Here is a 26671-nt window from a genome sequence, read left to right as displayed (position 1 = left end):
GTCTGTGTGAGGCCGTCACAATAGGGTATTCTTGACACCCCAAAGTGGAAACCCGTTATTGATCATAACGAGTAGTAGTCATAACGAGACTTTTCTAGGGTTCCCTCCTGTCTGCTTCGCTATCCCTTGGCTCAAGACTAGGCATTCCTTCATGAAAGTGGGACACACTCATTGTACATGTACTGGAATGAATTTTCGGGTCAGCAATAGACACCCAGCCATCCTTGGCACCATGGGCGTGTATCCTGGGAAGGGATGGTCTACACTCAAAAGGTCTTTGAAGGTGGGCATGGTGACGCATGGCTCTAATCCCAGCACTTGGGAGGGAGGCCGAGGCAGGAGGATTATTGCAAGTTCGAGACCAGCCTGGGCCACAAAGTGAGCTCAAGGCCAGGCTGAACTGCATAGCAAGACCCTGTCTCAAAAAGACCAAAAAAAAAAAAAAATCTTTTAGTATCCAGAAGCCTATCCTCATGGGTCATTTGTCTGATGAGTTAGCATGTGGAGCTGATGGCTGAGGCCTGCCTTGCTACTTCAGGGCACCTCTCAGCTGTCAACCATGGTAGCAAGGCAGACTCAAAGCGGAGGTTTAGCATGGAAAAGCTGCCTGCAGTACCCAGGGCTGCCCTGGGCCTCTTGCCATGCATTGGCTCAGAGTCTCCTAATTGAAACAAAGCCCAGCAGAGCCCAGGCGGGTTGTGAGAGTCTCTGAGGAGCCAAAATCAAGAGGCTGCAGAGCAGTGAGTGGGCTGAGAGGAAAGTAATGAGCACACCATTGGGAAACGAGATACGGGTGTCTGAGCGGAGGGACAAGTTAAACCAAAAAACAAAAGAGCCAGAGGAACAGATGAACATACAGGTAAGGAGATGAGAGCTGACAGAGCAGGCCCAGACCAGTGCCCACACAGAACCTGTCGGTTTTCTCCTCGGCTTGTTCACTGAACAAGTATTTTGCAAGGGTGTACCAGGAACTGTTCTTGGTGTGAGGAATATAGCAGAGGGAATAAAAGATTTTCCCCTTTCCCCTCGTGGAGCTTACTTTCTAGCAGGAAGAACAAATTATAAGCAAGATACAAAAATAAATTATAAGTAAATTACAGAGTATGTTACCAACAAATAGTAAGGAAAAAGCAGAGGAAGATAGACGAGCATAGAGATGCTGCACTTATAACAGTAGCTGACAGCCTTGTGTGACTATATTTAAATTAGTTACAATAAAAAATTCAGTTCTTTGGTCATACCAGTCACACTTGCTGTCCTCAGTAGCCACGTAATAGCTACCCTGTTGGACAGTGAGGCTGTCTTCCCACCTTTGCAGAATTTTCCACTGGTTGGTTGATTGGAGGTTTTTTGTTGTTGTTGTTCTTTTTGGTTTTTCTCCGGTACCAGGAACCGAACTCACGACCTTGCGCTTGCCAGGCAGGCGCTTTGCCACTGAGCTAAATTCCCAGCCATTCCATTGCTTGGTGTTGGTCGAGAGGGTATGCAATTTTTCTTCATTATGTATGTATATACGTACTTTTGAGATGGAATCTTATTATGTTCTGTCCAACTTTTGGGCTCAAGGGATGCTTCTGCCTTGGCCATTCACATAGCTGGGATCATAGGCACACCTCCAGTATGCAATTTTTAGATCAAATGGGTAGAAAAAGATCTTATTGAAAAGATAACTTCTAAGTAAAGGTCAGGTGGAGTTGATGGGGATGGTGGTGTGAATCCTGAGGGAAGATAATCTGGTCAGACAACAATAAGTGCAAAGGCCCAGAGGTGAGGATGAGGCTCCTGAGCCTGGAACATCATCAATGGTAAAGAGGAGGGAAGAGATACAAATAGAGGGTCCTGGGTCCTGGGTCCTGGAGGGCTTTGTTAGCCGTTGTAAGGACAGAAGATTTTGAGCGCAGGTACATGTGCTGATTGAGGTTTTTAATAGGACTGCTGTGGCTGCTGTAATGAAAACAGATTGAAAGTGGGCTGAGGAGGGAGCGGAAGAGAGGTTAGGGAAGTATTATAATTCAGGTCAGAGGCCAGGGTAGCAAGGGGGTGGTGTAAATTGGTTAGATTGAGGATTTTCTTTAAAAAAAGATTCAGTCAACATGACAACTAATTAAAGTACAGGGTATAACAGAAGAGTCCAGGGTTTTCAGGTCTGAGTTCCAGGAAGGCTGGTGAGGAGGCCTACGCGGCTGGGAATGTGTGGAGGGACACAGTGGCTTTATGGATCTGCTCTACCCTGTTCCTTCCGGGAACAGGCCACCCCCTTTGAACAGGCCGCCCCCTTTGAACTTGCTTTCTACTTTCCATTTCTTGTCCCCTGTGCCTTTTGCACTTTACAACCAGCCCCATTTTCTTGTTTGCTGTTAACACTTTCTTTTTTCTCCAGACCTCTGCCCCATGGTTCTCCAAGCCTGAAGAGCTAGGTCTACCGTAGTCCTCAATACTAGGTCAGCGCCCTCCTGGTCCCCGGGTTTTGCGCAGGAGTAACTTCCGCGGAAGTCTCTTGTGCTGCTTCCCCAGGATGGCGTGACCTGCGGACCCTTCCGCTTCTTCCTTCATGCTCCGGGCACTTCCTCTGAGGCATGTGTTACACTGTAATGGCCACCTCTAGACATGAGAAAAGGCGTTCTGTTGAATGTTTCCCCAGTGGTCACTCAAAGACAAGAGTGTTTTAAGTTAAAATCAAAACAAAAGCCCTGAGAATCCCCCAACTTGCTGAGTGAGCCCTATGCATTCTGGTGCTTGCATTGATTTCTGTTTAGTGCCATGCTACTTTCTAAAAGCAAATTCAAGCTAAATAACATTTTAGTTTCTCTACATTTCCGTCAAAATTTATTTTACATATATATTTAATAACATTTATGATTTGTATATATGTTTTAGGAGCGGCCTTGAACTACCTCATGAGTCCAAGATTTTTGATTTATGCAAGCTGTGCTTTATCGATGTGGGTAAGATGAATCAAAATGAAATTAACATGCGTGGATACATTGGATACAACATGTGTGTGTGTTTGTTTCAAGGTGTCCTTGTAATCTGAGCACATTCAGGAGGCTGAGGCAGGAAGACCACCATGAGTTTGAGGCAAGCATAAGCTACATACTGAGTTCAGGACCAGTCCAAACTATATAGTGAGATGTTGTCTAAAAAAATAAATAAATAAATGAAAAAGATGTCCTTTATTGCCAAATATAGAGCACATAGAGGAACATGGAAACATGCATACAACATGTATGAATGATAATTATAATAAATAAATATAAAGTGAATGACATAAAATGACCCCAATGAAGAGCTATGGTGTAGTCAGAATCCCTCATGGAGCTTTTTATAGTCATACCCTCTTGCTTCCAACAAGTAGTAGCCACAAGCCTCATTTTTATGGCATTTGCTTCCTTGCTTTTCTTTAGAATTTTACCACTGGTGTAAGACATCCCTGTATGAAATGGTTTAGTTTTGTCTTTGAACTTTAAATGAATTGCTGCCATTTATATTCCATTATGACTTACTTATTTTGCTTAACATTGCATTTGTAATACCCATATTGTTGCAAGCAGCCCTGGTTTGGTACTTTCTGTCGCTGTGTACTATTCATTGTACCACACACAACAATTTATTATATTAATCTTTCCAAAGAGTTGGCTTTTGGCTTTCTCTGTGTCTTTATTTTTCTAGTTCATTAATTTCTACCTGTATCTTTATTATTGCCTTTCTTCTACTTTCTTTGGTCTCTTTTGCAATTCCTTTTCTTTTTAATACAGACATTTAACTCATTGAATTCAGCCTTCCTTTTCTAATATATCTACTTAAGGTCATGGGTTTCTTTTCAAGCAGTGCATGTGACAAGCTTGGATATGCTTTGTTAAAAATACTTTCTAACGTCTCTTGTGATTGCTGACTTGACCTATGGATTACTTAGAAATATATTCGTTAATTTACAAACATGAGGAAAATTCAGCTTAAACTAAATTTCTGAGTTTTGTTTCTATTGGCTTTAACTTAATTGTCTTGAGGTCAGAAAGCATCTCTATGGTTTTAATATGCTGAAATTAAGATTTTTCTCAATTCATTATATGGTTAATTTTTATAAATGTTTCGTGTGCTTAAAATGATGGCTAATCAGAGGTTGTTGAGTATAGTGTTTTTATGTAACCTTTAGGTCAAATGAACACACATACATTTAAAATGTATTTATATTTTTTTGTTCTACCTATTACAAAATGAGAAGTAGTGATTTAAAATCTCCCTCAATGATTGTTTTTCATTTTAATTCTGTATATTTTGTATCATATATTTGAGCCTTTGTTATTAGGTACATAGAGAATTGGGAATTTATATATCTTTCTGATGAATTTAACTTTTTATCATCAAAAGAAATCCTCTTTATTTCAAGAAATGCTTTTTGCCTTAGAATCTTCTTTGATATTAATTTAGTGACTTGGATTCCTTTTGGTTAGCATCTGCACGATATATCATCATCCATTGTTTTATATCAGCACTTTATTATACTTCTAAAAATATATTTTTCTTTATGGGGCATGTGGAACGTGCCTGTAATCCTAACAGTGAGAGGCAGAGGCAGAAGGGTTGCCTCCCGGCAAGTCCAGCCTGGGCAATGTAGTGACGTAGCAAGACCCTGTCTAAAAATAAAGAAGTAAAAAAGGGCTTGGGAATGTAACTTAGTACAAGGGTTCTAGGTTTATTCTTTAGTAGTACTAAAAACAAAAACAAAACATTATTTATTTTTTAAAATTTGTTTTAAAGAGAATAAAAAATTTAAAAGAAACATTCAAAATGATACAGAATTATAAAACAGGATGATAGGAAATCAGCAATGGTTATATTGCATATTGTTATCTTCAAAGTAGTTGTTCAGATTACCAGCTATAGGCATGCAAAATTGATTTAAAAAAGCATTAACTGTTCCTTTCAATAAACCAATAGAAAATAGTAGTACAGTTATCTTAGCTATCTTGTATATTTTTTCCTCTTCTTTCTTTTTTTTCCCCCTTCTTTTTTTGCTCCTTTCCATCATCCTAATTGTTCCTTCCCTGGGACTTAACAACAACAACAAACAACCTGCCCAGGCCACTCTACTGTTCTCCATCCCTGTTCAGATTGCCTTTGGGTATAGTAACCATTTTTCCTATTTTACAGCCTGAATCTGATGAACTCAGTATCTGAAGTCTCTGTAGGTCTGTCTCTACTATTTTTTATTTATTGTAGATTATGCTCTTGGTGCTCTATTTCCTTATGAGACTGGTATGCTGAGCATTATACTTAAAAGTTATTGCAGGAGTCCTTAGACGTCTACGGTGATAGCCTCTTCTTTTGGAGAGGATTTTAATTGCCTTCTCTCAGATGCATTTGACTCTAATTTAAGCCTGTACTTGTTGATGGAAATGATAATGCTGGTCAGCACAGGGACTTAACTAGCCCATGCGAGGTGTTTAGGATTTCCTGAACCATCTGGAGTTACAAGCCTAAACCGGGGCTGGCTTACTTCCGGTTTCCATGGAATCTCAGTTTAAAGCTAGTCCTTATCTTTAGTAGAATGGACTTCTTTCATCTGATTTCCTGAGGCCACCAAAGCTGCAGTTCTGTTTCACAAATATTGCCTTTGATCAGAAAATATCCTCAGGGTATCCTGTTTCTACTTCTTAGGGTTCTCATCTTTTCCCAAGTTGTTTGTTTGATATTTTCTCATTAATTTATTGGCTCTTTGATGCTTTTAAGATTTTAGCAAATATTGCAGCGTTTTAAAGTTCTGAGTAAATTGTATATTAAGTTATAGTTGTACTGCATAGAAGTATCATTCTGACATTGTTTCTAAACTATACGTATTACATGTCCTTTGGAACAACTGCATCTTTCTGGATTTTAACCTTACCCTATCTGTTAGTCAGTGATTAAAGCATGCTTTGCCTCTGCTGCCTTGCAGGGAGACCGAATGTGGCACTTTGCTATGTCTGTGTTTCTGATAGAATTATATGGACATAATCTTCTTCTAACAGCGGTGTTCGGCTTAGTAGTGGCTGGATCTGTATTAATATTTGGGGTCTTAATTGGAGATTGGATCGACAGGAAACCAAGAAACCAAGGTAACAGTCTTACTTATGATGTGTATGATGATGTGGTATACTGTGACTGCACTGGCTTTTTTGGTGTGTTTAGTGAAATGCAATTACAAATCTGAGCTAAATTGCCATACAGCATAATTTGAAAACTCTAGAAAAAGAGTTGTGTCATTCTCTTGTATTATATTTAAAACACTTTAATATGGTTTTTACTTATTTTATTTTTTGCCGTGTGAAGGGTTAAACACAGAACCTCATATGTGCTCCATAAGTGTTCAGAGCTACACACTCAGCCCTTTAATGAGATTTTGGATTCTAAGTACAAGTTTTTCATGTGAAATTCCTGAAAAATGCCAGGTGTGGTGGCTCACGCCTGTAATCCCAGCACTTGGGAGGCTGAGGCAGGAGGATCGTTGTGAGTTTGAGGCCAGCCTAGGCTACAAAGTGAGCTCAAGGCTAGTCTGAGCTGCATAGCGAGATCCTGTCTCAAAAAGATATAAATAAATAAATAAATAAATTCCTGAAAAACATGCTGTCTTTTTAATATTCCAGTGTTACTCATGGATAATAACATTTGTATTATGCATTTTAATAACAATTTCTGCGTGTAAAAGATTTTGTAACACCCCCCCCCGAAAGATTTTGTATCTGGTATCCCAAATATTAGACATTAAAATCTGAAGGCTTATTTATTGAAAGGTAGATAGATCTCCTTTTAGCTTTTGGCTATAGTATCTTTGTACACCGCCTTTGTCCAATAAAAATGTGGGATTTCCTCCGTTGTCCTGTCCTTTTGATTTCTAGTCAACAAGATTGTTTTTATTTCACCTGGATACCTGGGAAAGGCATTGGCTGAAGCAATGTCATAGAAAAGTCCAATTTATTTAAAATAGGGAGCTAGGATTAGTGCCACATTCCTATACTTCCAACCCTGGTTGGGGTTGGGTGGGTGAGGGGATTCAAGGCCAACTTGAGCTACATAGTAAGACACTATCTCAAAGAAAACAAAACTCTGGAATGTTGTCGCTTAGGATCCGTTGATGTATTCCACCACAAATTCAATCCAGGAGAATCAGATATAGCGGTGAAGGGTGTCAAGTTCCTTAGTTCAGCTGGAGTAGGCTTTTCATATCAGGCTACTCTTGGAGTCTGCTTTCCTTCCTTTGCCAAGTCCAGCTTTTCTTGTCTCTTGGTTGTAAAGTCTTCGTCCGTAGTGAGCCCTGAGCTGCTCTTTGCTTCCTACTGAAGCCTGTAATGCTGATGGAAAAGACAAGCCGGTTGGCTGGGCAACATGGGGATTTGGTCAAATGCAGGAGCTCTGCGCTGAGCGACAATGTGGCTGTGACCTGCTCTTAAAGCCAAGAGTAAATCTGAGACCCCCGACCATTTCCATCTGCAGTGGCTCACGCGGCGCTGTTCATCCAGAATGGCTCTGTCACCGCCTGCTGCGTGGTCCTGATGCTCGTGTTCTCCTATAGAAGGGACATGGACCGAATGTGGCATGGCTGGTTCACGGTGAGTGTCCCTTCTGTCTCATGCCATGACGGCCAGAATGGCTTGGGGGGTGCTCACCTTGGGATGGCCCCCACTTGGTCCCTGCCTGATCATTTGCCAGTGCCTTCCTCACCCTAGATTTGTGAATCTGACCCCAAACCCCACAGACAAGGAGGCAACAGAACGGCTGAGTCGGTCTGTAAGGTACAAGTTAGCATCAGATCTGGTATAATGGAGTGAGAGGAAGGAAGTGCTTAGCATTAGCACATCGGTTCCAGACTTCACTGAGTTTTCTCTTCTCTCCCTCTGCCAGATAAATAACTGTGTGTGCCACTGGGGTACAGAAAGGTCTGTTTTGGGCTGCACAGTCTGCTTCCTTTGGTAGGTGGCCTGCTACACAGCGGTCATCACCCTGGCGGCCGTGGCGAACCTGGCGGGCACAGCGCTGACCATCACCATTCAGAGGGACTGGATTGTGAGCATCACAGGGGACAACAGAGGCCAGCTGGCTGGTGAGCAGTGCGGCCCAGGGCCTCTGGTCAGTTGAGAAGGAGACAGTGGCTGTGGAAGGCCATTCAGAGCTCTGAGGGAGGTAGTGTCACATGCTGTAAGAGAATGGTTATTTGCAGCCAACCGGGTTTGGGTTTGAATTCAATTCAGCTATGCTTTTCACCAGCTGTGTTCCCTGGGATGAGTTACCTAACCTGTCAGGACTTGATTTTCCTTAACCGGTGAACGAGGGAAATACACACACACACACACACACACACACACACACACAGAGCTCAGTGTGGGGAAGGATCCTATGAGATACAGGATTTGTAAAGCGCTTAACACTGTGTCTGCACACAGAAGGGCCTAAGAAATGGTTGCCTTTGCTACCGGGGAAGCGGAAGCGTACATAGTCTGCACTTTCAGGAGAGGAACTTTCCATTTGCAGAAGTTCCTTGACAATTTTAGACCTGGAAAATAAGTGAACTAAAAGACTTCTTAATTCTGGCCGGTGATAACCTTCCATTCTCCCAGAAAAAAACTGCTTCTGCCCCCAATTTTTTTCCCAATAGAGACGCCCAGTGGAATAACCTGACAACTTTGTGTTTTGCATCTATGTAGAAAACGAGGATGGTCCACACTGCAGGATATTCAAACTGCCAATGTCAAGCAAACGTCTAGTCCTGTCCTGTGCTTGTGCACTGGGCGCTCTCTGCTAGGAGATGCGCATGAGTGTTGACGGCAGGGAGAAAGGAAGCTGTTAAGGAGGAGTCTGCTCAAATATCTGCCTTCCAAAGAGGAGAAGCCCCTTATAATCACGTTTTCCTTTTTAAATAGCACTTATTTAGACGTACTGTGACTAAATAGCACCACCCAAAATGGAACAGCTGTGTGAGTAAACGCTGGGCGACATCGTGTTCGGATAGATAAACTTCCCATTCTCTGTTCATTGATTTTAAAGAAATCCAAGATAAAGCACAGATTGTGGTTCAGGCTCATTACAGTTTCTTAAATGACTTAGTGAATCTATTTTTCAATGATGGTTTAGGAGTTCAGAGAATAAGCTTTGGAGTCAAGATTTGTCTGTTTAGGGGCTGGGGGCGGGACTGGGGATGGGACCCAGGGCCTTCACACTGAGCTCCAGGCCCAGCCCTTTTTAAAATTTTGAGACAGGGTCTCACTAATTCCCTAAATTGCCCAGATTGGGCTTGAACTTCCAGTCTTGCTGCCTCAGCCTCCCAGAGTGCTGGGATTATGAGCGTGTACCACCACTCTGGCTTTAGATTGTGTAGGTTTGAGACTCAGATCTACCATTTTCCTTTTCTTCTATTTTGAGCAAATATGTTCACCTCTGTGTGCCTCAGTTTCCTAATTTTCCAAAGGGAAATATACTATTAACCTCTAGGAACTGTTTTGAGGATTAAGTAAGATGAACATAGGTAGAAGGCTTGGAACTATGGGCCTGGCATGGAGTAAGTATTCGTTCTTTCCTCTGCCCTCCCCTGTCACCTCCTTCCTCTGTCACATGTCAGTTTTCATAGGGGTCTAAAAGTTATTATTATTATTACTATTATTATTATTGATTCCAGAGCCTTTCCATAGCTCTTTTTTAAAAATTTGACACAGAATCTCCATAAGTCACTGAGGTGGCCAGGTTGCACTTTAACTTACGATCATCCTGCCTCAGCCTCCCACAGTGTTGGGATTACAGGCATTGTACCACCATGCCCAGGTGAATATTGTTGGTATTGTTAGGAGAGTGGGGTGTGATGGGAAAGAGTACTGAGATGGGAGTTAGAATAGTCAGATCCAAGTCGCCTAGTCTCCCAGTATACAAATCCATTAATTGTTCGAGTTCCAGCAGAAAAGACCTTGAAGTTTTTTCAGGTTGAAAATCCTACTTTTAATCTCTAGTTCAACTAGAAAGGATCTTCCCTGTCAGTCAGGGGCATGGCTGGCAACCCCAGCAAGTGCATGATGGGAAATTCAACGGGAGATGGTCTTATCCACTGAGTTGCAATGTTTCCTTCCTCCCACTTCCAGGGATGAATGCAACAGTCCGGCGGCTGGACCAGGTCATCAATATATTTGCTCCCCTGTCCGTGGGCCAGGTGATGACATGGGCATCTCATGTGATCGGTTGTGGTTTCATTCTTGGATGGAACTTGGTTTCACTTCTTGTAGAGTTTCTATTTCTGTCCAGGGTTTATCAACTAGTTCCCCAATTGGCTGTAAAAGCCCAGCAGCAAACAGGGGGGCACTTCCTAGAAAGGCAACAGGAGGCTGTGAACATCCAAGGTAATGCAAACTCAGAGAGACCTTTGTTCTTTTTTGCTCCTTTATGTTAGTGTTTCATTTCTTCTTTCCGGAACTTGTGTCTAATCATGATCTTAACACGCTGCCTATAAATGTGCCTGGAAACAGTGGTAAATGAGAAGGCTGCAGGTGTGCCATTGCTCATGCACTTTATATGGCTGACCTTATTGGTGAGAGCAGGTGGGCTGCTTTGTACAGTTACACAGGTTATGCACTGCATAACTCTGGGGGTTCCATTCAGAGAGACTCCAACGTAAGTAGCACCCATGTGGGACTGTGTAGTATATAATCTCCACAACTTACCCAAGGACCCTCAGGGAGGGCAAATTTGTCTTTCCTGTCTCACTCATGAACATTGTCCCCAAATATACTTTATTTGTTTGTTTGTTTGGTTTTGGTTTTTCTCCGGTACCGGGAACCGAACTCACGACCTTGCGCTTGCCAGGCAGGCTCTTTGCCGCTGAGCTAAATCCCCAGCCCCCCAAAGATACTTTATTAAGAGGGCAAGTGTGTTGAGGAGTGTGGCCCGCTCTTTGGTTAGGATATGATGAATTGCCCATTCTGCTGTCAACAGTGCTTTTCCTTTTTTTAAAATTGGAAAATTCCCTAACAGTATGGTGGGTACGAAAGGAAGGGAGACCTGCCAATATGTGTGACCCTTCTCTTTCAAATGAGAGCCATGCAGTTGAGTAATTACTCCTTATCTCAGCTTCTCTTTCTAGACTTATAATTAGTTCATACATTTTTTCTGAAGTTGTTTTAGAATGAAGTCCCACCAGATCCTGTTGGATGAATAAAATACGTATTTTGTAAAGACAGCTTGGTATACATATTTAGATGATGCATGGATGGATACATGAGTAGGTAGATACATAGAACTTTATCCTTCACATCTGCCATGTATTACCTGTGTGACCTTGCAGGGCTAATTTATCCCTGTTCTCTGTCTTCCTATCTGTAAGGTAAGGATAACAATGGAGCCGATTTCATAGGCATGTTGTGACAATTAAACAGGAGTCTACACGAAGCTGTATTTCATTCTCTTGGATAGAGGAAAACTTTAATCAATGTTCACTATCTTTTCATTGTTGTTGTTATTTTTTAATCATTTTTTTTGAAGTTGCCCTGACACGAAATTCATTTCTATCATGTAGACCCTCACCTTCCCACATTCTGGGTCTAAAATGGATATAATTCACCTGTCTCTCTGTCTTTCCTTCAAAGCCATATTTAGCTCCTCAAGTCCTTCACAGAACTTAATTTGTGCTGAACACCTCTCACAAATAGTTGTATGTTTTTTTAATCTGTTTATAACCATTGTCTGATATATCCTGGAAAACTAAAAGGCTTCAATTTATGCCCCCCCCCCCCAGTATCTGTTTCTTCAGAAAAATAGCCAGAGGAAGTCTCTGTGCTTATTTCCGGGAACTCATTACCAAGTTTCAAGCCTTTGAAACTCTTGTCTCCCCTGCTTCCCTGTTCCCACCTTTTCCTTTCTGATGCAGCCTTCCTGACCTAATGGTGTGTCTTGATTTGAATTTTCTCAAGAGCACTTCTTGAGACAGGGTTTGGGATGAAAAGTATCTTGTTTGGAATCATCTGGAATGTGATCCCTTGGTAAGGGAAAGGAAAGGAAGGCAGAGAAGGACAAAAGCTCATAAAAGGAGCGTTAATACTATATGAGTGACTGCAGAAACACGTGGGGACCCCCTGAAAGACTACAGAAGTGCCTCATAATTGTCCCAGCAAGGACCAAGGAAGCTGTGGTGTTCAGCTACCAAGTCTTGTCCCTCATTGGCTGCAAACTCTCCCCAAAGGCACTTACAGCCTGTCTGCCACTCATGTTCCAAGGGGAGGAGGAGGAGGAAGAGAGATAGACCGGCAGAGACAAATCTGCAGGCAGAGACACAGGTGCTTTGGGACAGGAGGCCCCCAGTATCCACTGGAACCATCCACCAGAAAAGCAGATGCATTGGATGGGCTGAGGGGACAGGGGCATGATACTGACTTTCACCTTATCTGGATTTTACTTAAGATGAAATGGACCCTTGGGAAAACCCTGATACATTCATCAGCAAAACCAGAACTTTGGAAAAACCAAAGGACCAAGAGTTTAACCTTGAAAGAAAACAGACCACAGCCAAAAGGATTCTTCTTTGCCCTCAAAGCATGGGGTGGCTGCTCCGCACGTGCCGCGAGGGCTGGGAGATGTACTGCAGGCAGACCGTGTTCCTGGCCGGGCTGGGCTTGGCCTTCCTCTACATGACAGTCCTGGGGTTCGACTGCATCACCACCGGCTACGCCTACACCCAAGGGATCGGAGGGTCCCTGCTTAGCATCCTCACGGCCCTTTCAGCTCTGTCGGGCCTGGTGGGAACTATTCTCTTCACCTGGCTCAGGGGGCGTTATGGCTTGGTCACCACTGGAGTCGTATCCAGTTGGCTCCATGTAGGTTGTCTGATGCTCTGTGTGTTTTCTGTCTTTGCTCCTGGAAGTCCTTTTGATATGGCTGTCTTCTCACGTCCATCAAACAAGAATTCTTCAAACCATAAGTTGCTAAAAAAGGACCAGGAACACATTTACCCCTTTGAAAGAAACCTGAACCAGCCCATCCTCCTGGACCGTTCTTCTATCCACTGGACCAACAGCACCGTTCTGTTTGACAGCCAGTAGGACCCTGAGCAGCCTGAGTCTTACATCTCCATCATCTTGCTCTTCTCGGGTGTGATTCTCGCAAGAATCGGTGAGCAGTGGGTGATGTTTGGGTGGGATTCTGAGGCCCGAGGTGTGGCCAAGTGATCGTAGAAGCATTTGGTGGTCTCACTACTGTGCCACTGTAAGTTTCATTACTTGATCACTGAGAATAAGACCAGTTTCTCTTCTTCCTCTTTCTTCCTCTTTTCCTTGCCTTTCTTCCCTCCACTCCTTTGTGGTACTGGGGATTGAACCCAGGGACTTTGAACTGAATCACACCCCCAGCGTTCTTTATTTTATTTTTTTAAATTTTGAGACAGACTTTCATAAGTCATGAAGTTGCCCAGGCTGTACTGGAACTTATGATCCTTCTGCCTTAGGCTTCCAGGGTGCTGGGATTACAGTCATGTGCCACTGCACTTGGCCCAGTGAGACTTTATGTAGTCCAAGAGTGATTTAATTATATGAGGTCTTAGTCCCATGGTGTTGACAACCTGGGTGGGAGTCCAATAAGTAAGCAGTCAACAATGGTCAGCAAGATAGCTGAGAGGAGCCATGTCAGGGAAAAATGGATGGATTGAGAATATGAAGGAGGGACACCAGGTCGGGCATTCTATGGGAAGGCACAGTTAAAGATCTCCGAAGGGAAGAGAGAGGGATGACTGCTCTAGGCAGGTGGGTGGTGGGGCAAAGACAAGAATGAAAGGTGAAAACTTGGAGGAGATCTGGGGAAATGAAAATACCAGGTCAAGCACGTTGCCGCTACAGAGGGCGTCTACATGAATGGAGGACTTTGACCTGTGGAACAACTTCGTGGGTGGGAGGCTTTCATTAGCTGCCTGGGGAGGGCAGTGCAGTCTTTCTCCAAAGACAGGGTGCCTAATCTTGAGGGTCTACAATCTTTCCTGCCCCAGGTTCCTGGTTTTTAAATTCTGTCAACAATGATGGCATTCATATCTAACAGTGAGAATGTACCTGCCTTGGTTAGGGCACTTATTGAAACGAAATTTCAAAAATTGTGCTTATTTGTTGCCTGGCAACCCCAACAATGGCATACTGGGGATCAGTGATGATGGTAGCAGAAGCCACTCACCACACACTGGGTCTTGTGATCAGTCAGACCTGCAGAGGCCCAGCTGGGAGAGTCTGGGTCTTGCTGTCTGACACATCATCCCCAATATTGGGTTTCCACTCAGAAAGGACCATCTATTTCCCCCTGCATTCAAAGTCACCGCCTTCACAGCCCTCCCTGGCAGCACAGCTCAGAAGCCCCCAGCACCTCTTTCGGGGCTGTAGAAAGTAGGGAGCAGGGGTGGAAGGTTCGGGTGAAAACCAAGTGTGCCCCCCGATTCCTTCACAGCCTTCTCCACCCCCTCCTCTGTGCACCGCACTCACCACTCCCGCGGCAGAGCCAAGCGGGCGCCTTGCTCCGGGCCTCAGAGGCCACAGCGGGGCAGACTGGGATTTGGAGGATTTGTTCCTGACTTCTGCCAGGGAGACCTAGAACCCTTTGGCTTATGGGAGCTTGGGAGAGAGGAAATGAGAATGCTGAAGGGCAGTTCAAGGTTACAAAACCATCTGCTCACCTTGGAACCTCATTCCTCTGATTTAATGAGCATATATGAGAAAGACACCAAGTTCCTAGTTCCCATTAACACATCTAGAAGCCATTCGTTCACCTAGGGATTACCTGACCTCTAATTGTTTGGTTTTTCTGAGATAGATTCTTGCTATGTAGTTCAGACTGGCCTTGAATTCACTATGCAACCCAGATTGGCACTGAACTTGTGGTGATCCTCTTGCCTCAGCCTCCTAAATGCTGGGATTACAAGTATATGCCACTATACCCAGATTAAAATATTCTTAAGCGTGGTACCTGATGAGTAGACTGTCGTTATTTGGTATTTGACTTGTACTTCTGCCCTTTCATCACACAAACAACTAAGAGTAGATGGGCCATTTAAGACTTCTGCAGTTCATATTATACTAAGTGTTTAGTTCAAAAGGAAAAACAAATCCATTAGTGACTCCTGTCTGCCAGGATCACTGGGCTTCCTGACACAAAGGAAATGAATACTTTTAGAAAAGTCAGCAGGGGGGCTGGGGATTTAGCTCAGCGGCAAAGTGCCTGCCTGCAAGCGCAAGGTCGTGAGTTCGGTTCCCGGTACTGGAGAAAAACAAAACAAAACAAAAAAAAAAAAAAAGAAAAGTCAGCAGGGCCTTGGCTCAGAACAAGGGAAACATAACCTTTCCTCTGCAACAGTTATGGTAGCCTCTGGCCTGTATCTTGGATGAAGATCCCAGGCTTGCAGAGCTCTCGTGACACTCAGGAGGGACACAGCTCAGGGCCTGAGCCAGGCTGCCTGGTGATGTTGGCAAGACCCCTACGTGATGGTTTTCCAGTCTGTGTGGTAAACACTAACAGTCCCTCTCGGAGTATGTCTCAGAGGTGCTGAAATAATTCCTGTAGGTAAAGGTTTGGCACAAAACTCTCACAACTACAGTGGCTACATGTTAACAATGAATATATCCTGGGCATGGTGGTAGTGCACAGCTACTTGGGAGACTGAGGCAGGAAGATCACAAGATCAAGACCAGCATGGAAAACTCAGCAAGACTCTCTCCAATTTTTTTTAAAACTCAAAATTAAAAAAAAAAAAAATTAAAGTTCTGGGGATGCAGCTCAGTGGATTCAATTCCCAGTACCACAAAGAAGGAGTAGGGGAAGCAAAGAAAGAGAGAAAGAAGAAAAGAAAGGAGGGAGGGAGGAAAAGTAGGTCTCACCTTCAGTCATCATCATTATTATATTTTAACTAATTTTGGTGCCTTGTCCAGTGTGGCTGGGGTGGGCAGTGACACGGGGAACCACGTGCTAAGTGCCGATCCTTCTGACTCCATTTATACTTATTCCTTTCGGGAGTACAAACGCCCTTGGGGTTGGTGGTGTGGTACTGCCGCCGCACGCCTTAAAGTCACCACTGCCCGGAAGGATGCACCTTGCCTGCCAGCTGGTCAGTGCGGTCAGGCCTGGTGGCCATGACGACCGGCCCTGGCACTGGGACCCGAGGCCTGTAATCTTCCTCGATGCCAAGGCCTTTCACCAAGCACAGGGCTCCTCCTCGACATTCACTGAGTAAATACTTGCTTCCACTCTAGTGGAGGCTAACTTACAGAACTCTGCCTATAAGATGTGGTGCATAGCTTACAAGTCACTTCGCTCTGTAGAAATCTCCGAAGTGTAACTCTTCATGCCCTCAGCTTAGCAATAGTTCTCAGTGACAATGAGCCCTCACACTGCGCCAAGGCAGCCTCTTTCAGATACTTGCCGGCTTGGTGAGTGCTGCTTGCTGAGGGCCGGGGTGGGGATTCCACAGGTGAGTTGTGGGTCTGAGTCCAGTGCAGAGTGAGGTTCTCAGAAGCCTGGGGTGGTCAGAACGGCCCAGGAAGACAGGGGCCCTGTCACGGCTGGGTAGAGGCTGCAGCGGGGTGGCCAGGGAAGCCCAGGAGACAAAGGATTCACTGGTGCTCTGTAAAGGTAGACACTGGGGACATAGCACATTATCTCCAAATAATTCCGGAGCCCAGAGCTAAGCCCAGGGATCGATACAGAAGCAACCAGGAGACCTCTGCAGAGCCAGTGCTAAATCCCGAGGAGAATCCAGAAGACCAGCTGTGAAGCCAACCAGGCAGGCAAAGCCGGGTGCAGGTCCCCTTGAGGGCAGCTACCAGACCCTCAGGCTGATGTTCACACTCAAGGACGGCACTGCCATCTGCACAGCTGGTTTCTGCCCTGTTTGATGCCTGCGCAGCATGTGCCAAGGCTGCTTCTGAAGTTCATTCAAATGCGGCCTCTTTAGGTGGCTGAATGCAGGGGCGGAGAGGAGCCCAGTTCCTCTTCTCCTAAGCCGGGACCCGAGAGGAAAAAATCCAGAATTGCAAGTAGATTTGAGGCCCAAGACTGGGCTCTCTGTCCCAAACATGTTTTGCAAGGAAATGGGAGCATACATAAATACATCTACAATGAAGTTGTATGCATCTGTTTGTGGTGGTTATTTGAAAGGATAATTAAAGAACCACAAATTATGACACCACCATGCACAGATGGCCAGCACACTGCTACACATGTTACTGTGCTGTCTCAAGGAATTCCCAGTGTGCTAGTTGTTTGAAACGTCCCCATTTCCTGGATGAGGAAACTAAGGAGCAGGTAGTTGCATCTACCCTAGGGACCAATGCTAGTCAGTGCCACAGGCCAAATCTCACTGAGGTTCTCTGACATCTGTTCGTGTTTACTCTCCCCTTACATTGCTGCCCCCACAGGCCTCTGGTCCTTTGACCTCACTGTGACCCAGCTTCTCCAAGAGAACATTCCAGAAGCGGAGCGAGGGGCCGTCAATGGTGTGCAGTGCTCCCTGAACTACCTCATGGACCTCATCCACTTCGTCCTCGTCATGCTGGCCCCGCGGCCGCAGCAGTTTGGCCTACTGGTCTTCATTTCCATACTGTTTGTAACCATGGGGCACATGCTGTATTTTTTTTATGCAAGAAAATGTAAGATTAAAAACACCCATGTGATGAGACGATGAAAAAGGGCACCTGGTCACCTTTAACCCGAGAGGTAGGCAGTGCTCCTCAGAGCTCTAGTGACTTGCTTCCCTTCCTCACTAGTGTGCTACCTCGCGTCTTCGCTACGTTTGAGAACAGATGTGTCACCACTTTTGCCAACAGTTACTGCTTAAGTGTGTCTGTCCTGGCGGAACTATCTGGCGTGTGAAAGGTTCACCCATTAACTGAAGCCAGAGAGACTCCTCCCCAGGTGACCTGGAGGGGCTAGTTTTAACTTTGCCAAAATCTTAAAGCAAATGCAGTATTTCCATATTCTGATTGTTTGTCAGGCTCTATAATTTGGGTATTCTAGTCAACATTAAAATTAGAGAGGTAGAACATAGCTATGTTTGGTATCAATTCTTTGGATGGATTTTTTCATTGTTGTTCTGCTGGTTTGTGAATGTTCTTTGGTTGAGCTAAGTGTCCCCACTGAGGACTGAAGCTATTGGAGAAACAGATCATGAGGAAATCTTTGTGTGGTTTGTGGTGTCTGGGGCCAGGCCAGGGACGCCCACAGCCCTCTTGGCTGAGTTGTGATGTACAGGCCTCAGAGATGAAGCCAGGACAAGCTTGATGAAGAGCAGCACTAGTTGGTGATGAGCAAATGGGGAGCTTCTGGACACTTATGAGCAAGCAGTCAACACTAAAACTAGCTTTGTGGGTAAGCTAGAAGAAGCCCCATTATTTTATAAGAGCTCTAAGTTTTGTCCAGAAATGAAAACAATGGGGTTAGCGTTAAAGTCCTGTTATGTCAGTGGTGGCGAACCTATGGCATGTGTATTGTTGTTCTATTAAGACAAAAGATGTTAACGTATGTTAACGTGTTTTTCCTAAACTAAAACCTCAGTGTTCAGGTTTAATTGCAGCGTTGGCACTTTGTGATAAATAAGCGTAGAGGTGGGGTTGTGGTTTGGGCACGCAGCTCTGAAAGGTTCACCATCACTGGTTTAGCTCTACAATGTCCCCACTGTCTTGTGCTCAGAGGGTAAAGCCTTTGGCAGGCGATTGGGTCATGAGGGCTGACTTCATCAGTGGATTAATCTGTTGAGGAGATAGTGTGATGACATTGCTGGTAGGTAACAGAAATTTAGGATGGGGGTCATGGGGAAGTGACCTTGGGGACTATGAATGGTCCCTGACCCCTTCCTCACCGGCCTTTCCCGTGCTCTCTGCTTCTGGCTGCCACAAGGTGAGCAGCTTTCTGCTGTGATGTGCAGGCCCAGAAACAATGCCGGCAGCCAACAATGGACTGAAACCTCTAAAACCAGGGACCAAAATAAACCTTTCCTGCTCAAGTTGATTTTCTCAGGTACTTTGTCACAGTAGTCAAAAGCTGACAGACATAGTCCTCATAATGTAGAAAACCTTTCTGTGTGAGGGAAAGTCATATTTGGGCATGGCCTATAGCATACTCAGGAGCACCTGGCAGGTAGCAGTTGATGAAAATGACATTTTCTAAGATGGCATTCCTCCCCCTCTGCAGTGTTGACATTTTCAGTCACCATTCTTTTTGTGGTAGGGTTATCCTGTGTACTGTAGGATATTTTATAGCATCTCTGGTCTTACCCACTCAGTGCTGGTTAGCATCCCTCCCCCACCCAGCTGTGCTAACCAAGTGTCTCCAGACATCACCAAGTGTCCTATCAGTTAAGAACCACTGCTTAAAAGAAGTGTGAAAACTAAATGAATAATTTAATTACTGTTCAAAAAAAAATGACACAGAGGCATGGTGGCGTACACCTGTAATCCCAGCACCTGGGAGGCTGAGGCAGGAAGATTGCAGCAAGTTTGACGCCAGCTTGGACTACACAGTAAGTTCAAGGGCACCCTGAACTACATAGTGGGACCCTGCCTAAAAAAACCAAAACCAAAAATAAAAACAAAACAAAATGACAGAGGGTGTGGCATAGCTCAGTGTAGAGCACTTGTCTAGCATGGTGAGTCCCTGGATTTGATTCCCAGCACCTTACAGGAAAAACCAAAAACAAGAACAAAAACAAAGTGACATACCAGCAGGAAAACTACAGATGAAGCTTTTACACAGACCTACTTTTCAGAGCAAACAGTGAAGGGAAAATCAGGGAAGGAGAGAATTCTGTGGAACATTTTGCTTAACAGAAGGTAGCTTTTAAAAAGAGTAATCTTGTACAAGTTTTGGTGATATTTATGGTGCTGCCTACCCCACCAAATCTCTCTCCTTCCATACAAAAGCCTGAAAGACTTCATTAACACACACACACACACACACACACACACACACACCAAACCAACTGAAGAATAGATTGCAAGACCAGAACTATTCATCTGGATTCTTACTGAAGAAGCTGTATTTTGAGGAGACGTTTCCTACCACATCCTTTGGCCCTTGATTAACAAGCGCACAAGTTTGTGCAGAGTAGGCATAGAACAAAAGAACGCTTAATAAATACATTCTGAAACCTTTTGTTTAAAATCTCCAGAAACGTGAGCAGCATGAAAGGAAAATTTATGTCAAATCTTCTCAGTAGTACTGGCTCCCTACCCCTGCAACTTCTGTTCCTGAAAAAACTAGCTACTTCCCTGTAAATTCTACATTTTACATGCTAATTTTACTCTTCCATTCTCCCTCAAGGTTCTACATAGTAGAAAAGTAACATCTCCTTCTCTAATACATTGTGGGCCACTATTTACATATTTCTATGGTTGTTGTGATTCATGTTTTATTTAGGCCAGTGTTTTCCTATAGAAATATAATGCAAATAATATTTTAAAAGTATTTTTCGGGGGTTGGGGTTTTGGTTCGGCGGCCCGGTGCTTGCCTTGCAAGGCCAGGTTGTTGGTTTGGTTTCTCGTTCCTGGAAAAGAAAAGTATGTTTCATTCAACTGGATGGATCCAATTATTACTTAACTTGCAATCATTATAAAACTAGTATTTTTACATTTTTTCACGTTCCTCACATGTGACTTGTTTTTATCCAACAGCACCTGTCAGCTTAAACTAGCCACATTTCAGATACTCGCTAGCCACATGTGGCTGCCGGCTGGCAAACTGGAGTGCAGTTTTAGACTCTGGAATGATTCCCAAAGTTCCATATATTTCTTCACTCTGGGAGGCCTCTATGTGATATGATAGGCTCCATTCCGCCTAGGAGACCACCGGTCACAGGCCAGGGCGTTTGCACATTAATGGCACTGGTCTCTGTTCCATCAGCTCCAATATTCTGCCCTGTTCCCAGAGACAAACGAAGGTAACAGATTTGACTGCGTTTTCTCTTATCTCTGAAACAGGCGGCTGCGGAGCTGCCCTGGAGGCGCAGAAGCATCGCGAGGCTCCCAAGACCATGAGTCCCTTGCAGTTTAGATCAGCTCCACCAGGGGGCCGTTTATTTGTGGTTGCACAATCCCAGACTGTGATAATTCAATTTCATAACAAAATATTGGAATCAGGAACTTTCAGTTTATAAACACGAGGCAGATGTTGGAAAGGCGATCTTTATGAGTACAAAATAAAAATAAGCCTTTCAAACACAGCGGTGGCTGCTTATCTGTTCAAAATCTGAGCTCGGCTTTCCTCTGAAGTGCCACTCCTGCCTCTGGTTTGCTCATCAACCAGACCGGCCCCACCTCCACGGGGTCAGGTAATCGACTGACCTCTGTGTTCTAGAGCCACATTTTCCTTGGTCCGTCCTTATTATCCAACAGCTCCTGGTTTCAACTTCTTCATAGTATTTGAGACCTGAGGGGAGAAAAGCTTCTTCGCATCTGGCTTTAGGAAGCTTCAAATGCAAATGACCGCTCTTCTCCATTTTGAAGTGAGCGATATTCAACTGCCAGATTCCTAATTTACCAGCTGGCTGTTTGCTCTCAGAAAGCTCAGAACCAAAATGGCCAGAGCGGAGCCGGGGATTTAGCTCAGCGGCAAAAGCGCCTGCCTCGCAAGCGCAAGGTCGTGAGTTCGGTTCCCGGTACCGGAGAAAAACCAAAACCGAAAAACCAAAACCAAAATGGCCAGAGCAACAGCATGCAGTCTGATGGCTTTTTATATTCCTGCTCTCTTCTTGGTTTTATTCTTCTAATACTGTATTGTTTGATGTTGTTTATAAACCACCCAAAACTCTTTTAGGAATGTGGTGGTGATGGGAATGTAAGGAAATTCAAGTTTCTTTACAGTTTGCACCAACACTGCAATCTTTCAGATACTGACCCAGACACAAAGTGAAATCTCTTAAAAGCTGAAGTCAACTGAGGCCTATCTGAACCAGTTCCATCTTAAGAAGCGTAAGTCACTGTGTAAGCCCCCAAAGATAGGCATTATCTGTACTACAGGATTTAAGATAAAGGAGGCCAGCAAATATAGACAGCTCTCATTTAACGACCCGTTTCCATTCCTGCAACTAGGTTGCTAAGTGAGGAACTGTGTATAGTATGTGCATTATTCAGAACAAAGAAATGTCAAAGGAAACCACAACTTGATGACTTTGCTCTTATTTGCGTAACTCATATGCAGTACTATAATGTAACATAAAACTACAGGATACAGCACAATCAGCAAAAATTGCAGTACGTATCAACAATGTATATGGTACAAAAAAAGACACTGAGGCTCTATAAACAGGATGTAAAACTGTACCAAAAAAGGACAGGTTGTAAACTGAGCTGTGGGCTGTTAAATTAGAAAAGCTCACCTTGGTCTTACGTCTGAATAGTTATTAAACAGGTACGTCATTAAATTAAGATTATTTGTACATTATTTGCTAAATCATACAATCAAATATTTAAGTCTTTAAAAATACACACAGCCAGCCAGGCGTGGTGGCACACATCTGTAATCCCAGCACTTGGGAGGCTGAGGCAGGAGGATCATTGTGAGTTGAAGACCAGCCTGGGCTACAAAGTGAGCTCAGGGCCAGCCTGAACTGCATAGCAAGACTCAAAAAGACCAAAAAAAACCCAAAAAACCCAAAAAACCCCCAAAAACACATGGTGTAGTCTGGAACATTCACTTTAAGTAGACTTGCTTATTTTTAGGAAACAAAATCCACTTGTACTCAAGTGCTTAAGAACATGGTGAATACTCTAACAAAGTGGGACATGCCCATCCTTAAAATCAAATTGTGTGAGTCTACTGAACTGAAACATTAGTGTAACTATACCGGACGAGTTACATCATATTATCTGGAGAAGTTACTGGAGTCTTTAAATAAGACTGTTTCCCATGAAGTCATAATCACTAGCATAAAAACTACCCCAACCACAATTTCTTCTGCAGTTGTGATGGAGATTCTCTTCATGCCCATCTTTCACTTGGCCTAAGTCCTCTGACTTACCAACTTCCCATTTGCTTCACTTCTCTTCAGGACACCTGAGCACAGAAGAATGCACTGGTGGTTTTAACAGTTGTGTGCCCGCCTTCTGGTTTCTGCTTTACCTGTTAACCAATCACGCAGGTGCTGTACCAAGGAGGCTCGGTTGGTTCCATGGAAGTGTGGTAGTGACTTCAACTACTCATCTTGCTTTCTCTGATGATGCTGGATCTCTAGATACTGCTCAGTTCTAGATTGCTACGGTATAGGGATGGGGACCTGGTGAAGGAAGGGCCCAGCAAGGGGCCCAAGGGGCACCTGAAGGGTTTTGTTTGTATGGGCAAGATGGCACAACTGAGTCAGGACCCTAGACCACCAGGCCAGGGCTCAACAGGCTCTCTGGCTAAATGAATACTTACAGCAAAGAATGACTCACAACCAATACTTGATCAATACCCCCCTCACAATCATCTATCCCAGGGAGCAAGACAGAGCTCAGAGGTTCTTAAGCCAGCCTTTTACAGGAATAAACTGTGTGGTTTGCATACTATCAAGCTTTGAGATCAAAGCAAACCCTGATTACTCTTTCCAGAACGTTTCTCCTGCTTTCCTGGCTAGCTGGCTCTGGCCAAAGTTGAATTTTCTTGGCATGGAAGTTGGCAGTATGGAAAGGTTGCAAGGAACCCAAAGCAGTATGTATTAACAGAGTGACAAAATTTTCACCTTTTTCTCGTATCTTGCAGTGACTAGGATGAACTTTCAGACTGGGAAGATTCCTGTGTCATAGGCAAACTGTTTAGTAGTTAGAGCAATGTGTGTTGATACCTAAACTATCCAAAAGGTAAATTTTGAACGCAATAGCTGCCAGAGCATGGTGGTAATTCCAGCTCTTGGGAGGCTGAGGCAGGAGGATCACTGGAGTTCATGGCCAGCCTGAACTACATAGTAAGACCCTGTCTCAAAAAAAAAAAAAAAAAAAAAAAAAGAAATCATTAAGACACCAGGAAAGATGCTTGGAAAGCCGTGTTTATTGAAGTATCAATTTACATTCTGCAAAATCCACCAAGTGTGAGACTTGACAAATACATAACCATGTAACCACCACTATAGTCAAGTAGAACAATTGTGGAACAATATTTAAGCAAACAGAAAAGAAAACAATTTAACAAAAAGAAAAAGCTCCTCTTGCCTCTGCAGTCAACCCTTTCCTGATTTCTTGGAAGCAATTCATGGTGCCAAAAGAACAAAATCTAGAGAGCTGGGGATATGGCTCAGGGGCATAAGCGCCTGCCTGGCAAACACAAGGTCCTGAGTTCAATTCTTGGTACCAAAAAAAAAAAAAAAAAAAAAAAAAAAAAAGAAGAAAAAAAAATTGAAGAACAAAATCTAATCACTAAAATGATCTACTGCACACAAAACACACAAGATCATGTTTTTTAAAAAGCAAGATACTCTTGAAAAAAAAGCAAGATACTTTAAATAGTTACAAAATACCTAGTTTTAAATGTCCTGACCTAATGAATTAGTCTCCCTCACCTTTGTAGATTACATGAATCAAAATAGTTTCAGACTAGGGCTAGTGGTTTAAAAAAAAACAAAACTAGATACTCGTATTTAATTCCACAGAAATTAGTCTCTCCCAGGCCAATTGAGCTAAAGGGCAGAGGCACAAAATTCTCATATATGTTCCTATGTGTAACTGGGCCTGTCTCAAAATTCACCCTCGTTCCCAAAATAAAAAGGGTGGGCAAAATTTGTCTCTACTCTCTCTAGTCAAATATACCTCATCTCCTTGAAGAGCTTCACCAATTCTTTCAAGCACCAGACCTGTAAAAGGAAGTATCACAGGAGGTAAGTATTAAATCAGTAATTACTAAGTAACAATAAAAACAGTGATTTTGGTTTCACCCACTGCTAACTCAGTAACATTTTTTAAATACTCAAAATCCTTCCTCTTGGCTTAATTTAGTATTGATCCATTTACTACAGGCTTTTGCCTCTTTTGGCCTAAAGCTCTTTAAGAGGGGTGGTGAGTGAAGTTAGTAAAATTCCTGCCTAGCAAGCTGGCCTCAGGTAAATCCTTTAAACCATCAGAGCAGAGCACATCCAATCAGGTTAGAGTTCTCATCTTTGGCCAGGATTCAATTTACTATCAACTCAAGTCCCAAGGTTTTTCATAGGTCCATACCTTATGTTCATCAGCATCTTCACCTCCACTGCGCCTGGTTTTAAAAAAAAGTGACAGCAATATTAATACCAGACTGTAAGTTTTGTCTTTGGAAGAGTGGCCATTATTTTGGCTATTTACTAGCTGCCTTCGGGCAATATCTAGAACATTCTGTCTAAATAGAACTCTTTTATAAACCTACCCTGACCTCCAACTTTGATACTTGGGCGTCTTGTAATTTCCAGTTAGGAGAAAATGAAACAAAATTCCTTATACTCTGGGACTCCCTTCTTTTTCAGCAGTTACCATCTTTCCAACTATATCTGTTATATTAGCACGAAATAACATCCGATTTTATGGTAATTTCCTAGGAAAAAAACGGAAGCACACCTTTCCCAGACTTTAAAAATCAAGCCGGGTGTGGTGGCACACGCCTGTAATCCCAGAACTCGGGAGGCCGAGGCAGGAGGATCACTGAGAGTTCCAGACCAGCATGAGCTACAAAGTGAGCTCAAGGCCAGCCTGAACTGCAGAGTAAGGTCCTGTCTCAAAAAGGCAAAAAACAAACAAAAAAACCAAAAGCGTGAACTTGTTTACCCTGGGGCTGAGACTAAACCCAAAGGTTAATAAGTTTCCTGTTTCCACAGCCCTTAACCAGACTCTGGCTGCTGCCTTGACATGCCAAGCTATTTGCTTATCTCTCTTGGGTCAAACGGAACAGACCTTGGCTCTAGAGGAACCCTAACACCTAGAGCAATGGCAAAACAAAGCACTCACTCCCTGTTCTCTCTGCAGGGCTGTTTGCCAGAAATCGAGGTACTCGGAAGGGCGAGTTGTCCATGTGCTCTGGCCCCACAAGGGGGGCTGAATAAGATTCCTGGAACACAGGCCCCGACCGTACACCTCCTCTTTACAGGCACAGTACCATCGATTTCCGCCCAGCCTCTTGGCCGTTCAAAGGGTAGTAATCCGCAATTGAGGAAAATATGTCGGCCCCAGGGCTCACGTTCAAACAGAGAAGTAAGCGGCACCTATGGCATTTACGGATCTCTTTGGCCTTTCACTAGACTTAGACCTTTACACATTTTACCAAGTCCGGAGATCGTCACTCTGAAAGCGATCTGCACGGGGAACACGTGGAACGCTCACTGGTGCTCGAAACGCGGACGCACCACCCCAAGACTTGGTCACCTAGAGAAGCTGTCCAGGGGGCCTCGCGTGCGCCCGAGTCTGGGTTCAGCCTGCCCGCCTCCCGCCGGGGAAGGGAAGCCGGCCTCCCGCGCCGGCCACCCCAGAGGCTGTCTGGGGAGAAAGCTGGCTTCTCGGGGCAGGCTCCGAGCTGTGTGTGGGACTCACTGGTCCGCAACTCTCCCCGAAACCCTTTCAAAAGCCCGGATACCTTGCAAAGTGGCAACTAAGAGACATCGGTGGCGGGGAAGCGGCTGTGTGGGCGCGGCCACCTCCGCTTGCAGCTGACACCCGAACCGCGCTGCTCGCTAGCAGACCTGACCGTGCTCCGGGACCTCGCCGGCTGCCCCGCGGGCCAC

At 44.2% G+C, this 26671-nt stretch overlaps 2 protein-coding genes and 1 long non-coding RNA gene across 3 annotated transcripts in view; 1 reads left to right on the top strand and 2 right to left on the bottom strand.

The window, feature by feature from the left end:
• The window catches only part of LOC102011631 (solute carrier family 40 member 1-like), a 42749-nt gene extending 25092 nt beyond the window's left edge, over window positions 1-17657 (top strand). Inside the window, exons 6-12 of the mRNA XM_013510582.1 lie at window positions 2878-2945; window positions 5936-6095; window positions 7471-7586; window positions 7951-8077; window positions 10101-10355; window positions 12409-13116; window positions 17388-17657. Of these exons, the coding sequence (XP_013366036.1) occupies window positions 2878-2945; window positions 5936-6095; window positions 7471-7586; window positions 7951-8077; window positions 10101-10355; window positions 12409-13046 (1364 nt within the window). The 3' untranslated portion in view covers window positions 13047-13116; window positions 17388-17657. The remainder of the gene's footprint in view (window positions 1-2877; window positions 2946-5935; window positions 6096-7470; window positions 7587-7950; window positions 8078-10100; window positions 10356-12408; window positions 13117-17387) is intronic.
• Window positions 17658-20519: 2862 nt separating this feature from the next.
• On the bottom strand, window positions 20520-23906 carry LOC106147781. The gene is made up of 3 exons (XR_001232743.1): window positions 23681-23906; window positions 22982-23082; window positions 20520-21390 (listed from the first exon to the last, which is right to left on the bottom strand). It is a non-coding gene; the product is annotated as an uncharacterized LOC106147781 (long non-coding RNA).
• Window positions 23907-23965: 59 nt separating this feature from the next.
• Window positions 23966-26671, bottom strand: LOC106147780 (artemin-like; the record flags this gene model as incomplete). The annotated part of the gene is given in 4 exon segments (XM_013510583.1): window positions 23966-24277; window positions 24741-24784; window positions 25146-25179; window positions 26524-26671. Coding segments are annotated over 4 exon segments (275 nt in total), but the record flags the coding sequence as incomplete, so codon positions are not given.

Source organism: Chinchilla lanigera, unplaced genomic scaffold (assembly GCF_000276665.1).
Source record: "Chinchilla lanigera isolate Chin_1 unplaced genomic scaffold, ChiLan1.0 scaffold00009, whole genome shotgun sequence".
In the NCBI taxonomy this organism is placed as follows: domain Eukaryota; kingdom Metazoa; phylum Chordata; class Mammalia; order Rodentia; family Chinchillidae; genus Chinchilla; species Chinchilla lanigera.
The sequence above is the reverse complement of the archived record's forward strand: the minus strand, read 5'-3'. Positions and strand labels throughout refer to the sequence as shown.